Below are 26659 nucleotides of genomic sequence, written 5' to 3' on the forward strand. Positions count from 1 at the left end.
AGGTAACTGAATGGATAGTAACACTCAAAGATCTTAAGGACATGAACAATTTCCAAAAATGTAAATCAGCTTTTATATCATTTCCGAAAAAGGCTGATTTTTCTTTTACATGGCAGTTCTTTTCAGAGGCGAATAAAAAAAATAAAGTATAGTTTCTAAAAGAACATGAGTAGTATTTTCAAAAGAAAAATACCTTATATGGCTTCACTTTAAAAAACATTTACTTGACCGAGTGAACTAGACCGATTGTCGAACTTTACGCGTGACTGGAATGGCAGTACCAAGTGGAATGACGTGACTTATAATGGAAGGTTGTGGAGGACACTTGTAAGTTCTCCCCCCTCCCCCCCCCACATCGCGACCACACTTCTTCAACCCTGTCGGAATGGCATGCACTTCAGAAATGGGTAAATTTTATCCAAGTGTGATAGTTTAGAGTTAATAAAAACGTTTCCGTAAATAAATTTTAATTACAAATCCCTTGATTTTTCGTTGCGTTGATAGAAACGTCACACTTATAAGAATTGCTAATTCTTCTACTTACGTAAAACTTTTTTAACTTTTTATTGATGCAATGTTATGTTTTACAGCTCTTTCAAATTATGCACACGTTATTACATCTGTTTTTTTTTTCTAAAATAAAATCTGTATTCACTGTTGATTACATTAGATACATATATCGAATCTTAACATTATTTATGGTGACAACCGTTGTTAACATTATCTCTATAGGTAAAAAAACAAAAAGAAAGACCTAATTTAATAATATCAATTATCTTAAAACTATAATATTTTACTCTACTTTCATGTTAAATACCTGTAATAAAAATCGACTGTCCAGCGTAAAAATTTTATATCGGTGTTCTGTGGATTTCAGTTTCCATGTATTTACTATTTACGAGATTAACACAGAGATTAATAAATAAAAATTTCTTATTGATTTTCTCATTGCTCGATCTCAGACTGTTCGATTTAATATAATATGAAAGACTAAGAAGTACACAGAAAATCTTGTATTTTATACATATACATGTGTTATATATAAGATTATACATAAATGAATAAGAAATACGTGTTCATGTACCTATTACCTCTATTGAAAATGCAAATAAGTCATGCTACATAAAAAAAAAGATAATATCGGTCTTTTAGATTAGATAAGATTTTAATTAGCAGAATTTATTCATGCAATAATCAGGTTTTATGAATTAAAAATTTTATGTAACAGCTAAGTATATAAGTTCAAATATGTGCATAAGATAACCCGTGTACATAAATGAATAAGAAATATGTATTTATGTACCTATTACCCCTATTAAAAATCTAGATAAGTCGTGTTTATTAGAATTAAGTATTAAATCAACTTGGAATTATTTTGAGAAGCTCAATCTCTACTCATTATTTCGGCAACAAAAATAAGATTTTATTTTTTTTATGTTACTAAGAGTATTTCACTTTAATAATAGAAAACATTAAATGTTACTTTGATAGTTAAGCCATTAACAGGTGGAAATCATAAACGTAACAAATATTACTACTGATTTATTATATAAGTATTAAAGTTAAAACATAAATATTTAATAAAAAAGAGTTTTCTAGCTATTTATTATGTATTATGTATAAAATTTTTATACATTACATAAGTATTATATTAATTAGAACAGAAAATTAAATATAAATTAACTATATTGATTAAATATGAAATAATATTATTATTTTTCTTTACATATAAGAAAACCTATTTCTTAAACATTTATTTCCCAATAAATATACATATAATACGGAATTTATATTTAGTAGAATTATAATTATATCACATTTAACACTAATTGTATTCTTCTTTTTGTTAATAACAATTTAATAAGTAATTAAAAACCGTTTAAAGACTAACTTAGAATTCTAAACTTGATAAGATATGCCATGCTATGAAGAGAACAACTAAAGTAAATATTTAATATAAAGAATAATATATGTAGAAAATCACATAAAGTTATGTAAATACTTTTATAAATATAATCCAGATGATCCAAACGACGGCAAAGATAAGTACCATTTTGAAGGTTTGATGCATCCAATAAAGTCTAAAATTTATAATTTTATTCTTAAATAAAAATTTAATTTATATTAAAATAAAATGAATTTAATATTAAAAACGATTTATTACCTTTTATGTCTAATACGGTTTATTTCCAAAGTACTGTCATCTTCATTAAGTAAAAAAAAGCATATGCCTTTGTAATGATCGGCCAAATATTTCGTCCAGTCGAATTTATTAAAGTGAAATTTAAATAATTGCTGATCCGATTCTTTCAGACGATTCCACATCGCTTCAACATTGTCATAGGAATAACTCTTTTTTTTCATAATAAAGGGTATGAGTACATAATAATTATTATGAATTCTTCTATATAGTTTCCACATCCTAAAGAATAAAAAAATTTATTATAATCTTCTGTTTTACGTAATTTTGTTTAGTTTCTATAAACTGCTAAATATATGTATGCATCACGTTAATCATTTGTACAATACCTCGGGCGATGTTTTATGCAAATGCTTACGGCGTCCACGAGTAAAGCCGGAAGCAAGTGAAAAAACAAAATGCAAACTCTGTAGAATATTTCTCGTTGTAATATTAATACAAAGGGATACCACTGGACTTGGTTCAAAGGATACGTCTTATTTATATTGACGGCATTATAGATGTATTCACCCAATGTCGGTGAGTTGGCCGGCGGTACGAAATTATAAATTAACATGTCTTTGCCTTTCCTACAAAATAAATCCATTTAAACATAATTGATTTGCATGTAATACTTCATCGTATATCGAAGTTATAAATCGATATGTCGATATTTATAATGTATGATCATAGAAACATTTAACATTTTAACAATTTAACATATTCGCTCTGATATCAAAAATCAGCTCGCTATAACATGCTATGTTATAAAGTTGTTTTACATAGGTATCTAATACAGCCAACAATTGTGATTGCAATTGCAATATAAAAATAATTATTTTTATCGCTATAAGATATAGGAATGTAGATCAGATGAATGTGTTAGATAATATACTATGTCTGAATAATTCAATGGTAATAGAGTCGCCTGTGAAAGTATGTACGGTTTTGCTTAACAACGTTTGTATGTACGATAATTATACCTGCATTGATTAAACACGTCCCATGCACTTGCAATTAAAGCGTTTCCGGTAAGATCGACAGGCACAATATTTAACAAGACGTGAGGATTGCATAGCATAAGTCTTTGCAAACCTTTAATTATAAATACCGTGAACCCTATTGGTCCGAAATAATTGTCAGTCCACCCAATGAGCGGTTCATTAGCGCTGGAAGATACTAAAAAAGTAAGTTCATTTAATTCCTTCTCATTTATCTGCACTTACACTTAAATGTAACTATTCTAGATTTACAATTTTACTATTTGGTGTAATTACATATTAATTTTTGTGATGAATGATAATTACACGTTTTCATTATGTATTAGAAATTTTGAAATTAATTAGCATGTTTGAATACAATATGTATGTATTATTCAAATCTAATCTTAATATGTCTCATATTTTTTTGTAAAGCAACGTTACAATTATAAAGAGCTCACTGTAAAAATAAGAAGAAAGGAGAGTACAACTTTTAGGCGTTTTCGCTACCGTTCGGGGGTCGTTTTATTTCTACATTTCCTTATGTATTTTTCTTCGAAGAACTGAAAATTATCATAATAACGTCAGATTTAAGGAAAATTGGTATATTAAAATAAAATGAATAAAATCCTTATTTGCATCGTTGAAATCGCTGTCAGTTATATTACAATAATTTAACGATTAATTTATAATTAGACCAAATATTGCATCGCAAAATGTTAATTACATTATAGTTTTTACTGTAACATTTGTTATAAAAGAAATTAATCATGCAAAATACGAAAATTTGAAACTACGATAATACATCTTTTTATTGCATTCTAACTAACCCTCTTTACGAAATTATTTTGTGTTTCTAGATTTGATGTATATCGAATATAATATATTTGATAACTAAAAATAAATTTAAAAATGCCTTATTTAAATAATGATTAAAAAACGAGATGCCTTATATATGTATATACGTAATATATATGTAAATAATAGATAATCGGATAGGTAAATAATAGATAAATAATAGATAATAATAGATAATAATAGAAAAATAGATATGTAAATAATATGTAAATAATACATAATATGTAAATAATAGATGTAACTTAATCATTGTTGGTCCCAAGTCCGAATAAAAATTAAGAAGGAATCTCGTTATTTAATCATTTTTTAAAATAAAACAATTTTTAATTTACTCTTAATTATCAATATATTATATTCAATATAAATCAAATCTAAAAATAATTCGTAAAGTTAGTTAAAATGCAATAATTGTGCATATATTTAATATGCATATATTTAATATATATTAAATATGATATATTAAATTTTTATATGCAAAAACCTGCTAAATTAAAGAAAAATTTGCCACGCGTAAACTAAGTTTGATATATCAATTAATAAAATTAATTAACTATATTTACTTATGGCAGGCCGGAATATTCCTATTGGCAAATCTCCGCATTCGTCTTTGATGTGCGCTTCTGCAATTGCCTTCGTGAATGTATATGTATTCGGCCATTTTGCGGCGATTCTGTCAAAATAATAGTTTATTTTCACAAGTAGCACAGTGACGTTAAAGGACAACGTAGTGACATATATTATACATAAATAGACATTATTTTGTCATTTTTGAACGTCATTCTGCTACTTAAATAATATTGACATGTTTAAATAATTTATTATATTATATTAAAAACAAAAGAAGTACATACTTGGCTATCTTAGCCTCCAATACATTTTCGGGTAAAGTGTGGTAAAATGTAATAAGATCTTTGTAATTAACAGGATATGTATAGAAACGTTCTTCGATATGTTTCTCGTAGAAATTCGAATATGTGGATGATACGTGAATAAATACCTGCAAAATAAATATCAAGGTATAACGGCGGTGAAATAAAATTATATTTATACCAAATACAAATTATATTTGCGTTAAAATTAATAACATTTTTAAATTATTTTTACTAATACATTTATTAGAAGAAAGAATTGTACCTTTAATTTTGGCATAAGTTTAGCGAAGTGCAAAATGAAATCGGTAGCGATAAGATTTGCTCGTATAAGAAATTTGGATTTTTCTTGAAAGCGTACATTAGCCGCAACGTGAAAAATTATAGATACCTGAAATGAATATGCGGTTATGCTATAATATATAAATATGAAACTTAATAGAAAAAGTATAATAGAGAGAGAAAGAAAGTTTGTTTTTCTGATTGCTTTATTAGTTATAATTTTGTAAAACATGTTATATATATGAATGTATGCACATGCGCGCGCGCGCGCGCGCGCGTGTGTGTGTGTGTGTGTGTGTTTGTGAAATTTTTATTTGAAACGTAATACAAATGAAAGATTGACAGGAATAATTTGAATAACGTACCTTTTGTATTAAAATGTTTCTATCTTTTTTCGACAACCCTAAGGCCTCGAGTTCGAGATCGCCTACGATTGGAACGATTTTTTTGCGAAAAGCAGGTACTTCTTTTTTTACACGAGCATAGAGCTACAGATTATAAATTGGCTTAATAAAGTGCTTCGCAAATTCACATTAACTCAATATAGCTTTTTTTCCCACTCACCGAACTTTCGAATATTTCATCTAGTCGGCTTTCAGGACTCTTGCCTTTTTTCGACCGCACTAGTAAGTATATTGTAGAAATGTCAGGGCAACTTCGTAATAATTTCTCAACTAAGATTTTTCCGAGGAAACCGGTACCTCCTGCAAGACAAAATAAAAAGTAATTTATACAAAGTAATTTAAACAAAATTAAAAAAAAGTAATTTATATATACTATACATGTATGTATGTATAAACAGGCCTGTTCTTGTTAGCTGTATTGGCTGTACTTATTTAGAATTTATCTTAATTTTATTTTATCTTATCTTGCTTCTTTCAAGAAAGAGAATAATAAACTATAAACTAGTGTAGTCAGTTCAGCTAAAAAGAACAGGCCTAATATGTAACAATGACCGAGGTCACAATTACATTACCATCATATTATGCGTCTTTTACACAACTCCACAACTTTTATCTAAAACATTTCTTTTCAAAAATGCTTTAATTTGGAGATATTTGTCCATTCCGGAACTTTTGGGACATTCTGTATATACATACATATATATAAAATTAATTTTCTATTAGCAAATAGAAATGTTTATAATGATACTATAGTCTAGTTATTCAGTTATTAATTTTAAATTGATCAATAAATCCATTTTAATTAAGATTGAGTAAATGGTACAGCAATTGTCAGCAATTATCAAATTCGACCATGATTTTAAAGCAGGATTCCTAAGCACTGTGTTCTCTTTAAGTTTGATTTCTGTAATTATGACTTGTCAGTTATTATACAACAATGGAAATGCAAGAGAAATGAAGTATACTTTGCCATCATGCTGTCAAGACCAGCTCAGCTCCTAATATGTTTCTACTGACATTAAAAAACCAGCATATTGTGATCGGCTGCTGTTGGAATTCTATTAATAAAATATGTGACCCACTGTTTCAATACATGCTCTTGACAGGTTTTTCCAAGAAAAATTATCTTATTTATTCTTAAAAATATTTGTTTAATGACTGCCTAGTAGTTAAAATATATGACTTATAAGAAAATTTTGCAAATCCAATGATTCTGATTTTAACAAAAATTTGTATACATACAGCTAGAAGAGACAAATAGATAAATATAGAAATTATCGGTTTAGTTTAAATTAATTTAAAAATTTCTTAAAAAATGTTTAAAAATAAATCTACCTTTTATAAAAAGTAATTTTTTTCCGATACATCTCGTTAATATATCGTTGTTTAAATTAGAAATAAAAAAGATAATTTATAACATAATTACAAACTTGCTTTTTTGTATAATTAAATTATATTATTGGAAAAAAACATAATTATGTTAGACAAACAATACATCTGTTTATCAGCCAATGTAGTAGTGTAGTATAAGATAATCAATCATTTAAAAAGCCAAGGGTTTCAGGTCAAAGTTCCATCAGGTACAAGTCTTTCAAATATAATTTAAATTGAATTACGATTAAGTAGTGCATAATTATAAGATTTACAAAAATAAAAATATCCACCACTTAAAAAGAACCTTAATAAAAAGATCAATTTAAATCATCTAAGTTTAATAGACAGCTTCTTCTTATTTTTTCTCCTCTAACAATTAACTAACTTTTGTTAAAGCTACTAGAAGAAGAGTGTTACATTACTGGTTAGCAAGTTAAAAAATCTTGACAAGATTATAGTTATGTAAGACATAATTGTTCTATCTCATGACTAGACAGGCATGAGTTTCAATTTTTACTCGGATAATATTTTATTTTGTTATTGCACTTGCATGTCAAATACCTGTAATAAAAATTGACTGTCCGGCGTAAAAATCTTGTATTGATGTTTTATGTATTTCAGTTTCCATGTTGTATTCACCATTCACAATGCACGAAGTTAACACAGAGAAATAAATATTATTTGTTGATTTTCTAACTTCTCGATCTCAGTGAGCTCGGTCTAACAATCAGTCTGCTTGATTTGCTTTAACATCGAAGACTGAAAAGAAATACAGAGTAACTAGTTCTTTATATAGCCTGCGCCATATATAGCATATTCTGTGTGGTATAAGGTGTGATTTATTTTATTCATTAATTTCTCGGAAACAATATATCTTAAAAAAAAATAATAACAATAGTGCTTTTAATACTCAAAATAAGTTATCGTCACTAATCAATTTAATACTTACAGTACGAAATTTTTCTAAGGGATATAAATTCAGGACAGAATGGAGCGTGTCCTATCATAATTCATAAACATAATTTTTTTAAATAATTACAACAAACTCTGTAATTATACAATAAGTGTGCTTATTGATCATCCTGATCTTCCCGAAGGCGTGCAACCATTGCTTTGCCCTTAAGAGCATACAATTTATTACAATAAATACTTATAAGTTGTGTGCGCACGTATGTACATACAACCCTGTCGCGTTACATAACTTTGGATCCATTTAAAAACAAAAATTATGAAACGGTATTTGCATGATAACATAAATTTTCTTACAGTAAGCGCGTAGTTATGCAAATACCGTACGCAATACGTAGTTACACAATGTTTGTTTTTATATTGGTTATACCGGCTATTGATTTATCTTTAACAATACAAATTTATTACAAAAAATATTAATAATTTATCTGCGCGTGTATATGTACATTCCTATCACGTTATATTTCATTGGATCCAAAACAAAAACTGCGCGACTGCAATATGCATATTTTTACATATTGTGATCCTATAAAGTAGTATAACCAGTATGATCAGTTCATTGTAATTTGGTGTTAATAAAAAAGATAATAAATTTACAATAACTGTAATTAATTATATTCAAACTTATTGTGTTTCTCTTTTTTAATTTGGCAAAGATCTCAATCCATTATTATAACGATAGAAAGTAATTAATTATTTAGCAACGATAAAAATGAGATTCTTAATCAAAGCAGCTCGAACGCGATGATAATCAGAATAACCAGTGCATAATTAATAGAGTTATTATAGATGCATTTTTTAAATATATGGTGTACACTCGTTCACTAAAAGGTTGCGACACTTTTTTTTTATAGGTTTCTAATTTATATTTAATATACGTAATATATACTTTATAGATAACTAATATTTTGCAAATGCAAACCACGATGTACTATCTTTAGTCTAGAGGCAGTAACACCAATCGTGGTCCGCATTTGCAAAATATTAGTGCGTTTTCAAACCTATAAAAAAGAAAGTGTCGCAACCTTTTAGTGAGCGAGTGTACATGCCATAAATTATTAACAAACTCAGAATAATATTTCTGAAACTGAACGTTAGGCGCTATTTCAATTTCAAGCCCAAACCTACATAACCTAAAGTTTTCCAGTTTTAAAAATGACATAATTATATTTACAATTCAAAATTAATCATTTTATTATTTTATTTTTTTATTTTATATACAAGCTAGGGGATATTTCCCGCCGAGAACATCCATTATAGATCATCCGGCTCCATCTACATGCTTCCCTTTTGTATATTTTTTAAATGTTAAAGTAGTATTCCGTTTTTAAATGTAAATGTAAACTTATAATTAGTCCTATAAACTAACTGAATTCTAACTTTATATATACATTGTTATAAAACTTAAATTTTTTATTTGTTAAATACATACTAGTATCGCCATCTGTCAGAAATATTTTGTAGTTTTTGAGATACTTGTGTGATTTATACTGGACTACTAATTATTACCCATAGACGTAATAGGTATGCTTTGATTAAAGACGTCCCAAGCACTCGCAATTAATATGTGTTTCCGATGAAATCGACGGGCACAAAATTTAATGAGACGTCAGGATTGCATAGTAAATCTTTGGGTACCGCTTATTATAAAGACCGTGGATCCTATTGCTCCCAAAAAAATTGTCATTCCATCTAACGAGCGGTTCACTAGCACTAGATGAAACTGAAAAAGATGTTGATTATTCCTTCTCGATTATAGATTCGCAAAAATTTATATTACATAAACATAGCAATTATAAACACACGGTTCTATTAATATCACGGCATATTGGTTTTGCGGTACTAATTTTTTTGATGACTTAATAGTAATTACATGTTTTCCATTATACATTAAAAACATATTTTTTAAAGTTTATTACTCGACATCGATAATAAGCATGTTGTGTACAATATGTAAATCTTATTCAAATCTAATGATATTTGTAATTCCTTATATTTTAAGCAAGCATTTATTTTTAAAGATGCCGGTGTAATAATTAATGATAATAAAGTTTATATACATTACATTTATGGATAAATTTAATCGATGTCGAGTAATTCGGTGTAGATAGTTATATAAACAATCAAAAGTAATTGTATATAAATATGATTTAATAAATTCTCAAAAAAAGAAGCTGAATATTACAAAAATGAAAAAAACGGCCTTAAAGTTTAATATATCAAAAGATAAAATTAATTAATCTATTTACTTATGGCAAAACGAAATATTCCCATTAACAAATCTCCGCCTTCGTTTCTGAAATGCGCTTCTGTAATTGTTTTCGTGAATGTATATATATTCGGTCATTGTGAAGTGATTCTGAAAATAATACTTTAACTGCATATATTAACAGACTGACGTTAAAAAACGACATACCGTATAACGACGTATATTATACATCAAATCATTTACATGACAGTAATTAAATGACAGTAATTTTTTTGTCTTTGGATGTCATTTTACTATATCCGACGTAGTAGCTAACACTGTACGTAGTATGACATTGATATATTAACTTATTTACATATTTAACTTGTTTACGAAATAAAACATACTTAGCGATCTTCTTCTCTATTACGTTTTAGGATAAGGTACGTGCTAATATAATAATATTTTTGTAATTAATAAGATGTGTGTAAACTTCTTCGACATTCTTCACGCAAAAATTTACATATATGATCAATACATAAATAAATGTCTGTAAGATAAATGTTAATCAATAAAGACCGCGGAATAAAAAGTCGACTAAAATTTATATCAGAAACAGACGATATTTACTTAAAAATTAATAACTTTTTCTAATTATTATTAGACTGTTTACTCTTAGAAAAAGGAGAATTATACCTTCAAGTTTGGTATAAGTTTAGTAATCGCGCAAAACGGTATCGGTAGAGCTAACATTTATTCGTATATGAAATTTGAATTTCTCATAAAAACGTACATACATTGCTTGTAAAAGTGCGGTTGACGTTTATGTATACGATAATTATACCTGCTTTGATTAAAGACGTTCCAAGCACTCGCAATTAATGCGTTTCCGGTAAAATTGACGGGCAAAATGTAAGGGGACGTCAGGATTACATAGCATAAATCTTTGAATACTTTTTGTTATAAAGACTGTAAATCTTATTGCTCTAAAAAAATTGTCATTCCATCCGACAAGCAGTTCATCACTAGCACTGCATGAAACTGCAAAATATGTTTTTTATTTCTACTCATAAATTTGCAAAAATTTGCGCGTAAACATAACTATTATAGACTTACGGTTCTATGTTAATATCGTATTGAAATATTATTTCTACAGTATTAAATTTTTTGATGATTATTTATATTTGATGAATAATAATTACATTTTATTTCCATTATATTATAAGAAAATATTTTTTAAAGCTTATGATGTGTATGTTGTATACGATATGTAAATCTTATTCAAATTTAATCTTAATATTTTTTATTTTTCTGTAAGATTTAAATTTTTAGAGAGGTCGCTGTGATAATGATGATAATAAAGTTTAAAATTATACATTGCATTTAACCGATATTGAGTAATCCGGAACGGATAATTGTATAAACAATCAATAATAATTTTATATGAATATGACATAACAAATTCTTGGATTGAAAATCTAAAAATTAAAAAAATTTACTGTTTTATATATTAAGTAATAAAATTAATGAATCTACTTACTTACGACAAGTCGAAATATTCCTATTGGCAAATCTCTGCCTTCATCTTTGAAATGTACTTCCACAATCGCTTTGGTGAATGTATATGTGTTTAGCCATTGTGAGTTGATTCTGAAAAATGATAATTTAAATGAATTAATAGTAGAGTGACGTTAAAAAACGATATTACGTATGTTAACAAACAGACATTATATTTTGATCGTTGGATGTCATTCTACTACGTTTAACGTTATACTACTTAAACTGCATTGATATATTTAATTATTTACATATTATTTAAATACGAAATATTACATACTTAGCGATTTTTTTCTCCATTACGCTTTCATATAAAATATGTGCAAATGTAATATCTTTGTAATTAATAGGATGTGTATAAGCACATTCTTCGATATTTTTCACGAATACGTTCACATATACGGTTGATACATAAATAAATGCATATAAGATAAATATGATATAAATGAAAAAAAACTTTAATAAAGTATCGATTAAATTTATTCCAGAAACAGACAATATTTGTGTAAATATTAATAACTTTTCCTAATTATTATTAGCATGTTTAGCTTTTAGATGATAGAATTATACCTTTAAATTTGACATAAGTTTAGCGATCCGCAAAACGGTATCGGTAGCGCCAACATTTATTCGTATATAAACTTTGATTTTTTCATAAAAACGTACATTAGCCGCAACATAAAAAATGATGGATACCTATATAAAATAAATATAACTTATTCTATAATTTTTGAGAATATATAGGATAAAAATAATCGAGAAAAAGAGAAAAGGGTTATTTTATTTCTTTGGCTACTTTAATAATTCTAATTAAAAATATATACTCATTGTATGTGTACATACGTATATGTGTGCACATAATAAATTTTTATGTATTAAAATGTATGTGATATAAATCAAGGTGTAATGAGAATAACCTCACGAATTATTTACCTCACGTATTAGAATGTTTTTATCATTTTCCGACATTCCTAAGTCCTCAAGCTAAAGATCGCCTATGATTGACACAACTTTTTAGCGAAAAGTTGGTACTTCCTTTTTTACACAATCATAAAGCTACAAATTACACATTTTACAGATTTTAGGAAAATGCTTTGCGACGTTACGATTCAATTTCGTTTTTTCTTCATTTACCGTGTTTTCAAACATTTTGTCCAGTCGGCTTTCGGGATTCCTGTCCTTTTTTAATCGTATTAATATGTATATCGTTATAGAAATATCGGGGAAACTTCGTAAAAATTTCTCAATTAAGATCTTTCCGAGAAATTCGGTACTCCCTAATGAAAGAGAAACAGAATAAGAAAGTAAAGATACGTACATTCAACTTAGTGCCAAAAAATATTTAAGAATTACAGTATGTATCAAAGAATTCTTATTAATAAAAAAAAACAATATTTAATGTAAGATTATAAATACTACATACCTGTAATAAAAACTGATTGTCCGGCATAAAAATTTTGAATCGCCGTTCTGTCTGTCTCAATTTCTACATTTGATTCATTATCCATGAAACATGAAGTTAATATTTGAGCTAACAGTTAAGAAGTAAGTTCATTATTTCTCGATTGAACTTCTGCTTGATTAGGCGCGATTACAAAGACTAACATCAAACCTATTCTTATTCCGTATATGTTAAGTGCCTGCTATATATAGGATATCTAATCAACTCTATTTATTTCGTAAATTGAAAGAGAGACTGGCAACGAGTTTAGTAATTCGTATTATAATTATTGTGATATGTTAACTAGTAAAAATACTTATTCTAAAAAAATAAGAAATAACAAATTTGATGTTGCTATCAAAAGTGTAAGTAGTTACGCCGTTATTATAAAATAAATTTTGAAAATTACTACAACAACAAAAATAACTTCAAGATTAAATCTATTTTTTCATTTTTTTTAATTTTTATAAAGGCCATATGGAAGTAAACATAATAAACGGTGCACAAATTAAAAAACTTAATTATCTAAAAAAAGAATATTTTAAAGTTGTATTTTTTTTTGTATTTAATAGTCGAGAATTCTAGTAGAATTTTTTTACTTTTGTCTTAATACAAAAAAATTTATTTTATTATCAATCTAAGAAGACATTTTCCTCAGTAATGAAGTAAAATTCGGCAGTTATGTTAAAGAAGTCAAGCAATAAGATTGTAAATGTGTTAATCTGAAGTTAAAAATAAAAATTTTAATTTTAATTTGAAACACACGAAATACGCCAGCTGCTTTTAGCATGTGTCAATCAGTATAGATAATGTCACTTTCATTTATAATAATGTTAACGATGAGCGCATATTGCTAAAAGAAATATTAACATATGTCAGAAATTGACCAATACGTATACATAATTGTATGATGCATATCATTACGAATTTTACACAATGATTATGATTAATCCAGCGACATTTCTATTTTATATAATTTTTAATTATGATTACATATATATAATCTCCAAAATTAAATATAATCTCTTTTTAAAAAAATGTGTTCATTTATACAAGTTAATAAAAAATTCTCCGTTATTTATAGGTCTTATCATTTTTGTTTTGTAATATCAGGATAAATAAAGCCTGATCTTCTTATATCAATAATCATGATCTTTCTGTTATATGGAATTTCTATTTCTGTAACAAATTGTTAAATTATTATTTAAACCTTAAGATTTAAGAAACTGTAATAATGTACTAAAGGAATATTGTATATATAAACGCTACAGTACTTGACTTTTTAGACAGATCCAAGTATATATGTTCATATATAATTAGATTTGACCTTATAAGTATGCTTTTATATAATCAAATATAATAATATATACAAGAAAATACCATAAATAAGAGAATGTACGACTTTATAAGACTATATTCAAAGAAGTTTTGTAGGAATACATAACCATATATAATCATGTAAGATTATTCATGATCACATTTCCATTTCTTACATGATCATATATAATTATATATTTATTAATATGAGCAAATAAGAGGTATTTTTTCCCGAGTTTATTAACGGAAGGAAACGGGAAGTAAATTTAGCATTAAATATAATGCCATAAAAGCTGTCGGCGTTGCAAGACAAAGAGACGTGTCCGTCTTATTTGCGGCGACCTGTATGGCGCGATGTTATCATCGTGATGAATGCGCAATCATAATTCACCGTAGCGATATAACGATGCATCATTATCAAGTTGGTGCATCTGGGAATCGACTGAAACAGCGCGCCAAAGGCGCAACCACTCACTCTTAATTATTCGGATACTTTCTAAAATATACCTGAAAAGTGTAACATGAAAAAATTTGTAACTTTCAAATCTAACATTTTTCTAAATTGAAGAACATTATTGTGTTAATAATGTCCCACATTATACTTGTAGATATAAGCAAATACAAAAATATGCACAAACGGCATGAAAGTTTCATCATTAAAAGAACAGATAGTCTTTAGAGTTATTGTTAGAGTCAATTTTCAATAAACAATGCATAAATTTTCCAGTAAGCAATATAAGTAATACATAAAGTTTTAATTTGAGATTTAAAAGATTTATATTATTCAATAAAAATAATATAATTTTTTATGTTTATATATTTTTAGTTTAATACCTTTAACTATTTACTTCACGAAATCGATTGCTCGTACAATATCATTTAAAATTGACGAATTCATATCACGTCTCCTCCAATTGCGTCTCTGTTTTCAAAATTTATTTGTCTCCTTCTCTCAGCTTTATCCATCGAGGAATTTGTAGTAAATGGCAAAGTTTTGCGGTAAGTGTTGTCACTGTGCCAAGTGGCACTGAATTTAACGATATATGCGCCGTCGTTGTAACAGCAAAGTGGTTCGAAACGGCATCGTTCGATCGCGTCTGATCGATCTTCGTGACTACTACTGTCGTTATACTTCTCGGCCGTTCAAATTTACGTCCGATTCAACATGACTGGGGCGCCGGCGGGCGGGATGTAATTGCATTAAAATTATACACCATCGATCGTGGCCTATTAATAAAATCAAATTTCCACCTAGCAAGTGCGATCGACCCGCGGTCGCAGCCGCCAAAACTGGGGATCCCCGCTACTGCTGTGTTGTCGCTGCTGCTACTACTGCTGAGTGTCGAAGCCAGAAATTGCTATTTGATCGAAACGGTAATTCTGCTCGCAAAACGAGCCAACGAACTCACCAGCCATCGTCCTCGTTGCTGCTTTCTCGAAATCACATTCGAGGTGACTTCCGCCTCAAGAATCGCGCAGAAAGTCGCGCGGAGATTCCTTTAACGCTTACCGTTTGCGAAATGCCGAAGAGAGAGAGAGAGAGAGAGAGACAGAGTCAGTAGTAATTATTGATAGTGTCCGTAAAGCTGAAGCTGGCGACATCAATTTTGGCAGCAATGTGTCACGTCTAAAACAATACTTGCTTTGTCGCTCACTATCAAATAACGAGAATGTATGTGTTCTTGTATGTATAATTCGCATCGCCGGAGAAATTGTCTTGATTTATCTCGTTTACAAATGACGCTTTACGCTATAAATAGCAACGGCGAACAAATTACCGCAATCTATTATTACTAAAGAAAAGAAAAAATTTAGAGATATAAAAAAGTTAACTTAATTTTGATTGATTGATAAAATAATTAAAATTATATACCCGTTTTTTGGAAAAATGTACTTATCTAATTAATCAGTTATCTAATTATATAATATATATAAAGCATAAAATATGTGATGTATATTATTTTAAAACATCAAATTATTAAATTATTAATATAACTCTGATGTATAAGTTTTTTGTTAAATATTTTCATGATACATTTATAAATAAGTAGATATATCAAAAATATTTACCTACTAGAATCTGCGTAATAAACAAAAAAATCAGTAATCTTGAATGTGTTTATCGGTCTTAGCGGACATAGCTGGCCTTCGTTTTTTTCACACAAGATCAATATGTGTGCCGGGCTTCTTGTAACGTCAATGCACTCGTACATGGATAAGGAAAAGGCGATCGATGCAGCGTGTATTTCTTTGATATCGCGTCACGCGAAACGATAAGAATAGGCACGATTTGTCTCGGTTAGATAAGCCAATAGCATGTTGCATCGTAACTTGCCCCGATCACATTGTGTCAATTGAAAATAACAATATACACAGATTGAAAATAAAATTTATTCCAGGAAACTTGTGATTTCATATTAAACTTGCTGTAGAACGCGTAAAAGATTAACGCTATATTTTTATAATTCTACTTAATCAAATCGTTTTAATGTTATTTATGTTAGATATTAAATATTATTATTTCTTAACATTATTTTTAGAATATTATTTTCTTCAATTTTTAGCTTAATATATTATTTGTCTTTATTATCTTATACCTATTTTAAAAAACCTATTCTAAAGGATATTATAGATCAAGCAATTTCCGCAGTAATTTCTAATCGTGTTTACAATTAGTGATAATTATCAAAATATACTTTTTATTAAAAAAAACCTCCAAATAAAATTTATTGTTGGAAGTAGTTAAACTTTTTTAACTTCCTTTTTCATTTTTTTTCTCTACATCTTTTTAAAAATTACAAAAATGCTGAAGGAGCCCTTTAAGTTCACATAAGAAATTACAATTTTTTAATCTGCGCTAAAAGTTAAATTTCTCATTACAGTTTACAAATATTTTATAAACTATACAATACTTATTATATAATATTTCTTGTAAAGAATTTATATTTTTAAAATTATTATTATTATTCTACCTTTGCTTAAAATTAAATTTCCTATGCTGCCGAGCGATCATATAAAATGACACACGTACGAAGTGTGCTAATGCGACTTCTCGTTTCATCATTAGGCCCTCTTGACCCAGGAGACCGCAGTGAGTACGGTTCTGATCTCAGAAAGCCGCCTAGACTGCGTCTGGTAGCAATTTTCGAGCGGTTTACAGCGAGAACGAAAGGAATTCGCAGACAGACATCCCTCAAAGCGGTTAATTCCTGATTCCCTTTACTAACTCTGTCGCGGTTTCGCTCCTTTTGGCTTCACTACCCTTTTGGCTGACGCGCCTTTCCATCCGCCGCAGTCGCCGCAGTCGCCGCGCTTCTCTTATTTTTCTCCCTAAGCGCGCGCGTGTCCGCGCGAAAAGTCGATCCTGTGAACCTGCGTGCAGCGCAGAATGCTCAGCTGCTACGACGACGACGACGACGAGAATGATGACGATGCCGACGACGACGACGACGACGACGACGACGACGACAGTGGCGGCGGCCGGTGGTGACGGCGGCAGCGGTAGCGACGGCAACGGCGACGGCGGCGGCTACCACCGCGCGCAGCCGATCGATGGCCCAGTGCCACTTCGCGCGCGCACCCCGTCCTTGTTCCCCTCGCCCGCCCCTCCCACTCCCTAACGATCTGTCCTTATCGTGGCACTCTCTCGGGTGAGAAGGGGGGATCCCGCAGCGAGCAAGCGCACCCCCTTCCTTCTTCGTTTCATCTCGTCCTCCTACGTTCGTTCTTTTCTACTCCATCCCATTCTCCCCATCTCTTCCATGTATCTCTTCTGTATCTTTCTTCCTCTGCCTCAAGCTACTCCTCCATATCGCATTACGCGTTCTCTACTATGACTTCTTTTTTTTTTTCAACAAGAGCTTCAGAATTTCTGTTTTGCGCAACCAACTGTCGTTCGTCTTGATCGTATCTGAAATTCTTATTCTGAATATTCAAAGATTCGCATGTCCTTTACGTGTTCCTTTATATCATTTTTATTGCATAAAAGTTACGAGCAATTCTTCTACTTAGTTTATCTTTTATTTCGCGTATGTTCTTCAAGTCACTTGATGTTCTCCACACGAGTGTTTTCTTTAATATCAAAGGGGATTCGTTCTTTCCGTAATTTATGTTTAAAAGCCGGAGTCCTTGAATTTCCAATCTATATAAGGGACCATTCACCGTGAGCACCCCTCTTTCTTGTTTCATTTTCTTACATGTTTTCAGAGGCCTGAAAACTCATATGTAAGGGATTGTTATCCCTAGATTTTTCCACCCCAAATAAGTAAATTTTCCTTCTCTGGCCACATCTCTTCTTTCTCTACTCTTCTTCTCCATCTTCCCTCCGTTCTTCTTCTCCACGAAACGAACGTCCGTAATGCTCGCCATCGTCGTTGCTGATCTAATCGCGGTACCGTGATAGCGCTTTTTAGCCTAGCTCTTTGCGAACTTAATAATATAAAACACCGTTTCTCCTCGGCAACCACCGTTTGACCGCCATAGGTCTTTTTCCCTCCTTAATTCGTCCCCTCTTCATAGCTGCGTCGGCTAGCCATTACTGTGGCTCCCTCTCGCTTTGATGTTTTTTTCAACTTTCTCTCTCTTCCACTCTTTTTCCCTCTTTTCCTCTCTCCTTCCCTCCATCTCTTTCTCTCGCTACCTTTTGCTGCTGACTGCAGATCTCTTTTTCTCCTCTTCTTTCCATCTTGATTTTTCTTTTCCTCGCACGCTTTGATTCGCGCTCTCTCTCTCTCTCTCTCTCTCTCTCTCTCTCTCTCTCTCTCTCTCTCTCTCTCTCTCTCCACTCTTCTTCGTCCAGTTTCTTCTTGTTGCTTTCTTCTTTTCCTCTTTCCTCTTTGCCAATGTCGAAGTTTGTCTCTACTATCCTATTCTTGCCTCTATCCCTCTCTTTCTCTCCCGGCTTTCCCACTCCTTCACCCTACATCATCCCCTTCTTCCATCCCCTTCTCCCTACCACGGGCAGTACGGCAGTCGACAGAACGGTCGCAGTTCGAATACGCCAGCTTGCGGATCACGAAGGGTCTGTCCGTCCGTCGCTTCCACCCTCGCAGACGATTCCTCTTCTCGTTCCTTCGAGCGCCGTCCGGCCTCACTCTTTCTCCCTCTCTCTTTTCCTTTCTTTCTCTCGTTTTCCTCTCTTTCTCTCTTTCTCCCTCTGTCTCTCTGCCTTTTTCCCCTTGTCCTTGTATTCTTCTCTCTTCCGAGTCCCCGCGTTTATCTCGAGCGACCGACGTTCATCCCGCCATCGAGCGCCGCTCGATCTACTTCCCAAGTGGTTACGGCAAGCACCGGTCAGACCGACGCGCCGTACCGCCGCCGCGGCATCGTTCCGTTCGTCGTCGCGCCGTTCTTTCGAATCAGTCGCAAACGTTCCAGCGGGATGGCAATTTGGCAGACTGGAGAGTCGCGACCACGCACCGGTTGACAGGAGGTTAGTCCACACAGAAATATTCGCTTTTACAAGTGCACGTCTCACCCCTTCGAATCGAGGCCTGTAGGAGTTCGCTCGATGGAAGACCCGCCGGGTGAACCGTCGGCGCTCCGAAGCCCACATTGACAGTCGACGGGCAGCGTAACGACACACCCAGGCCACGAAACGTGCCGCCGTCGAGTGTGCCTAGGGCAGCGGCGAGCCTTGCTTGCGAAAGCCGCATTCGACGCTGCTAGATCAATAACACGCCGCGAGGAAAGCTCCGTACATACGCGGCGGAAACTTCTCGGTCGGCCAGGAGTTCGCACCACCGTGCGCTCCGCCATCCGCGATCCCGTTTCTAGAGCAGCTGTCTCTAGAGCGGCTCTAGAGCACAATCACCGTCGTCGTGAGTCGTGTGCCGTATAGAAATCGTGTCGTTCGTCGAATTGATCGTCGTCGTGTAGTGATGCTGGCAACCATTGGTGAACTGATCCACGCAAATTGACGGTAGTTGTTATAATATTCTTATTTTCCAGTTAAACTAATCGCGCTAGTTGCCGATAATAATGGATAATCTAATTAAGATCTAGTTAAATTCGCATTGATTGGCTTTCGGGTCGACGATCTGCTAATATTCATACGGCTAATTGGGAATAATCTTTGGGGGATGATGATTCACCAAAATTAATAATCTAATTAATTCGGGTCAGTTGGCGTCGATTTTGAATTTATTATCCGCTAGCTGGTTTCACGATATTCTAACGGCTTAACGGTAGTCATTAGTCTTCCTGAAGCTTCTACGAGGCAATTTCTGCCGCTGTGCCGGACGAGGAAGTCGGATTCCGCTTCGACGAGCGTGGAAGGACGCACGTAGCGGTGGTGTGTCACAGTAAATCGAGGCGACTATCGATTTTTTTACGTGTGCTTGCCTCGTCGGCTTGAATGTCGAGGATGAACGGAAACGTCTCGCGGTGGATATCGGCATCCGATGGACGCGAGAGCCAATCAAACTACGAGATTATATGTTCCGATACGAATTAAAGAAAAACCGTGCCTCTCTCTATGGCAGCTCTATGGAGATCTCTCGCAAGCCGATGATAATAAATGTAATGATGGCACCAAAACACCATTTTCAGTTGCAATTGGAATTTTAACAACGGGGTCCTGTTAGTGTGCAAAAATTCAAAATAATAGCATTTTTTAATTGAATTTTTGATGAAATAGCAATTTTTATCGATCGGTTTCTATTGGACAATTTTTCCCTGTACGATATCGAATACAGGTATAGAACAAAATATTAAACTTTACTTTTGCGAAATATTTCTCGATACATAAGGATTTTAATTATTTTTAAATTAATTTTATTTTAGCACATCAATTACTGTTGAACCATTAATGTTTTCTATGAAATGTATAGTGACATTAAAAACACGATAGCCATATTATAAAGCATTCTTTTGTAATTGCCAATTATTACGTAAAAAATTAATTTCTAGATATTTATCTATACATATATAATTTTTATTAAAAAATCGTGGTAATCTAAAAATCGGGATTTTCTGCAAAAGTTAAAAATATTTTACTAAATTTTGCCTTTTTGGAGCATTAATGCAATTTTTTTTATCTCAAAATATTAAAATAATTGAATAGTTGCAATAAATAACTAAATTCAAATTTAAAAAATTTGGCGCAAATAATCTGTAATTAAAGCCAACTTTATAGGGTCTAGTGTTTTCTGCATGTAAATTTGATAGAATTACCGTAAAATTATGTTATACATGTAATACAAATGAATTACAATATATTACCAATCATCTCGCCCAGCGTTGCTGTTATTAAGTAGCAGAGTTTCACTTAATAACACGGGCCGGGCGAGGATAATGAAATTGGAATCTCATAAACTATGGACGATAAATCGTTCCCTCTATTTTTCTCGACATCTTTTATCTGCCAAGGGAAAGTCGCATCGATCATATCACGGGCAATTTTCCGTTGCGCATAGAGACATATATACGTACGCGTATAAGTGAAAAAGATGTAGCGTGCGTGGGGCACGGGCACATTGTCGTAAAAATCAGTCTACTCTTCGGAATGGAACGAGATTTTTCTGTGCCGTACTTTGTGAATGGTGTATCAACGACGGCATCGCCATTCAAGCTCTTCGCAAAACGACTTATCGACCACAACGGAGATATATAGCACGATCGCGTTTTAATGCACGAGAAAAATCTAAAGCCGCGTTTCCTTTCGCATTCGCTGTGTCGCGCGAGTTCGTCGGGACAGAAATAAAAATTCAAATTGCTATTTATATGCGTCGATCAGCGCTCATTCGGGATCCCGTTTACGGCTGAAGTGTTTTGCCATTATGATTGGACCAACGGCGAGATGTATGCAGGATATTCCAAAAGTTGTTTAGCTGCAAATTCTTCAATGAATACGGAACATGTTTTTCTTATCAAAGATTGTTTGACGGCAATTGCCGAAGCTATTCAATTTTTGATCATAACTACACGTGATCACTTCGGCTCCGACTAAAATTGTTATCTTAAGTTTATTACTAATATTATCATACGTTTATTTTTTGCATGTTGTCGCTCCACATTAAATGTCTCGACATTTCCATAGCCATTCAGGCGATTATAGAAAAAATTGAAAACCATGATTATCATTTTATATATGAATAATGTCTCGACATTAAAGTGGCGATTATTGTTTTTTTTTTCTATTATGACTGAATGACACTTTGAATTTGCCAAAGAATTAATCTTTAAATATTTATATACGTATAAACAATTTTTTTATTATACAGGCGAGATAGCATTTGCTGCAGCAGCAATTTTAAATTTGCATATAAATAATGCAAGAGCATTAGTTAGTTAGTCCGGTTTCGAATTGTTAAAATATCTCGAGACGAATCTGACGTAACGCAACGCGCGAAGTACATGTTGGGCTAAATAGGCCGGTGAAAATCAATATATTTATTCCTTCGTACGGTTCGATACAGGTAGTACTCTATGACGTACCGGTTTAATCTTGATAAAAAGCGTGACCTCGTAAACGATAAAAATAATACCGCGGGTTTCACAACCGGGTCTAACTTTATCCCTCTCGCCCTCTGTCTTGACTTTAATGTAAAAATCCGGCTGTGTAAAAAAAGAGACGGGAAGAGAGGTAGTACCATCCTGGAAATTATCGTCCTGTCATATATTCTCGCGTGCTCGAAATAACTCGCAGTTTTCCTCTCCCCCTTCCATTCTTCCTTTCGCGTTTCTCCTGCAAATATCGTTTGCGCTAAAAAGAAAATTAATTAATGCATTTTCTCGATAAAAATATGTATATGCGAAAACGTAACGCGCGCGGAGGTGTCGAGACTCGTCGTTTGCGCGAAAATTGTCACGGATTGACGGAGGCGACGTGCGCTATGATAATAAGTGGATCAATGTGCGCCATATTTAATAAGCGCAGATAAAGGAGCGCGCATCAATGTCGAGTTGAAAGCATTGGCATATGCCTGAAAATTCGATTGACACGGCATTTCCTATCACTGGCTGAACCGCGCCTCCATCGCGGATGATAACAAAATTTCTGATAAAAATGACGTTTTAAAAAAAAAATTCATAAACGTGGGCTGGATAACGTCATAACGAGAGAGTTATTTGGTACTAAATCAGTTGATTACTATGATAGAATTAGTCTCTCTTCCTTTCTGTCTCCTTTTCATTTTTCTTATTGTTTTTCAAATTTATTTCGCTATTATATATCTGCTTTTTTCTTCAAAATTTTTGAAATATCATATCTAAAGCAAGAAAATATTATTGGTTAATATATTTATAGAATTATTTTTTTATCTCAATTAATTGCAAAATTCAAATCTTAGAGATGTGTAAATGTTTTTCAGCCTTTATTTTAGAATTTAATTTTAAATCTTAAAAAGCTGTGTGCGCAGCAAAAATAATTAGTAATTAGTCTAAAAAAATTCTCTTCTCAGAAAATCCAAAGTTCATCAAATCTATTTGTTTAATTTCTTATTTAAGTATTTATTTAATTATGTTTCCAGTTATCATTTTTAATTGGCGCTATAGTATTCTTGGTTGTATTGCCGTTCATTTAACGAAGAGTTGACAGAATGCGAAAAATGTGCACCGATAATGCGCTGATAATTAACAAAACCAAGTAATCGTTAAACTAGACGAAACTGAACGGCTTATCGATCTCTTATAACTCCGATGCGAATTTCGCTTATATGAATCCCTATATACGATCACTAATACCGTCAATTTAAATGCTGACAATAATCGATACAGCGTATACAATTAGAGACATTGCTTTTTTTAGCAAATAATGCTACAAAATATATCTTCTAAATAAAAATAATAATTCCATTAATTCATAAATATCTCTTGCGGATGTGACGCTGCGACAAAGCCGTAATCATGCAACTCCGGATCTAAATCTGGCTGCAGAATCCATTTGGAAAATGTGCAACGACGGCACGTCACTAATTACCAAAACCGTCGAACGCTACAGCGCACACATATCCACACACGTATAGCCGATTATCGATCTCTTCGCGTATAAGTTCGACGGAAATTTCGCGTCGCGACCGCGACGCAATCGTGCGCGCCCCGGATCCCATCTCCTAACGCTACCCCCCCCCCTCCCCCGGCTCCTCTCGCACCGTTCCGCGCGCGCGCTACCATTTCGAAACTTTTCCCCGTGGGGTCGCGTTTACACGATCCAATAAGTTAATCGCCCGGTACCGGTATCTGTACCGTCGTGTACATGCGGGATTAGTATCTTAACTTGATAAACTTCGTGCCGTGTTACGTAATCCGCTTCCGGCCCGCTCTCTTCACCTGACCCGCGATGTCGGTCGGCCCGCTCTCTCTCTCTCTCTCTCATTTTTATCACCATCGAATGCGTTATTCGCGAGCGTTTATTCGCAGCATTTAAATCAGGCTTCAGTTTACGTCAGTTGATACTGATGTAATACACTAATAAACGCCCGTGCATCTTTGGCACATATAGAACATACGGAATGTTTCGAAATGAACGAAATGTGAGAGAATAGCATCCCTTTTCTCTCCTCTTGAAATTTATGATATCAATCTTTGTCAAAAATTAACGTTCGCTTTTTCTATCATCTCAGCAATAAGGCAGGCTTTTAATGGATTATTGTATAGTTAATATCAGAGAAACGTGAACGCTATATAGCCAGAACCTAGACTTACCTTCGAGTAATAAACCGCTTATGTAATTGAATATTATAGATTAGTAAACAATATCAATTACTTGTCTTCGTATAATGAGAAATATGGTCACGAATTACGTCAACGAAGAGATAAGATAAGATTATATATTATTTTATATGAAATATCCGTATTAGAAATAATTATCCCGCATTAATCTTTTAATTTTTCATTCAGTACCTACTCGTTACTGCGTACAGCTACAGTTAAATCTTGTTATTTATTTTTCCACTAATATGTAAAAAAAAAGAGTTCAATCAATAATATTTATCATATCTTTATTATTATATTATATTTGTTGCGTGAAATATCAATTCGATGTCTCAATTTCGTTGCAAGTATTATGGTCGACAGTTCAGTCCGTAATTACCAACCGAATTCGTTGCTTATGCAATTACTCCTCGCGAATGCCAATTGTCGAGTGCTAGCGCGTTTCGTATGTATTTAGCATAAACATCGCACGTTTCCCGCGGCGTAACGTTGTCGCTGCCGCGCCATTTTCGCTCCCGGATCATTTCAGCCGTTACACCGTTATCTATGTTATTCTAAATCCCTTTGCGCCAGACGTGTTACTTCGTATCGCTAAATATTCATCGTGTCCGCATACGAGTGTGCCGCCGGGCGCGCGTATCTGATAACGGCCGCACACGTTGCTCCACATTGACTATCCGCTTTTACGTACATCTCGGGATACCCCCGCGCAGTATTTCACTTTTCCGGCCCCAGGAATCGCGCCCGTCTGCGCGCGCGCGAGCGCGTTCTGTATCAATGTTACAACGGTGGTAACATTTGCATTTCTGGGTTAGGCGCTAACACGCCCGTATACACGTGCCTTTGTATGCGAGCTGGACGTGTATATTGTTACGATATCACACGAGAGAGAAAGAGAAAGAGAGAGGGGAGAGCCGCCGATCACGAACCGGCTCAAGTAAATTTCACACTTGAAAATTAAACCAGAACTCGTAATTCACGCTCTATTTCATTAGCTAGATGATATTATTTATGTTACGTTATGCTATTCATTGTATTACGTCGTAAAATTATTTTATTGTAGCTTGTATTGTTGGCTCAGCCAGTATATCTTTTTTTCTCGAGACGACTGAGATGTCTACACGTCTCATGCCGCCCAAATTTAGGATTAATTTTTTTCCCAACAGTTGAAACTTTTTATTACCAATAATAAGTTAATGTTTTATCATTGTTCGCATGATGAGAGTAATCAAAAGTAAAAGTTTAGAATCGAGGGGTGTTCAATATCCGGCTGAAAAGAGGAAGATTAAGAAAAGTAAAAAGTATCTTCCTTCAAATATTATGATATATATATATATATATATATATATATATATAAAATTTTATAGATACTACATATAATAATTTTTTTTTCTATTTACTGGTGATCGAAAAAAATCCGCTGCGAGAATGTTGTAACAAAAATTCCAGAATAATCAAATGACGGTGATTTCAACAAACTGCCGTAGAGAACAATCCGAAAGAAGAAAAATAGTAATGCTACTATTGATTGACAAATGCTACGGAAAAATTTATTTTTTGCATGTAAAAATAAAATAAAAATTATTTC

General features: G+C 32.5%; 1 protein-coding gene across 4 annotated transcripts in view; it reads right to left on the reverse strand.

Moving 5' to 3' along the window:
- Nucleotides 1-1806: 1806 nt before the first annotated feature.
- LOC105455114 (putative fatty acyl-CoA reductase CG5065) overlaps nt 1807-26659 on the reverse strand; it is a 47677-nt gene continuing 22824 nt past the window's right edge. For 3 of the 4 annotated variants that reach the window (XM_011698171.1, XM_011698172.1, XM_011698170.1), the window contains 10 exons: nt 11644-11753; nt 5733-5872; nt 5534-5656; nt 5152-5277; nt 4869-5014; nt 4578-4687; nt 3163-3358; nt 2530-2769; nt 2165-2422; nt 1807-2081 (listed from right to left, as the gene is read on the reverse strand). In XM_011698171.1, coding sequence (XP_011696473.1) covers nt 1991-2081; nt 2165-2422; nt 2530-2769; nt 3163-3358; nt 4578-4687; nt 4869-5014; nt 5152-5277; nt 5534-5656; nt 5733-5872; nt 11644-11753 — 1540 coding nt within the window. In that variant the 3' untranslated portion in view covers nt 1807-1990. Of the gene's footprint in view, nt 2082-2164; nt 2423-2529; nt 2770-3162; nt 3359-4577; nt 4688-4868; nt 5015-5151; nt 5278-5533; nt 5657-5732; nt 5873-7507; nt 7702-11643; nt 11754-26659 lie in introns of those variants that run through there. The other variant, XM_011698173.1, reaches the window with a different exon arrangement.

The sequence above is a fragment of the Wasmannia auropunctata genome, unplaced genomic scaffold (genome assembly GCF_000956235.1).
Source record: "Wasmannia auropunctata unplaced genomic scaffold, wasmannia.A_1.0 LD335921.1, whole genome shotgun sequence".
NCBI classification, from domain to species: domain Eukaryota; kingdom Metazoa; phylum Arthropoda; class Insecta; order Hymenoptera; family Formicidae; genus Wasmannia; species Wasmannia auropunctata.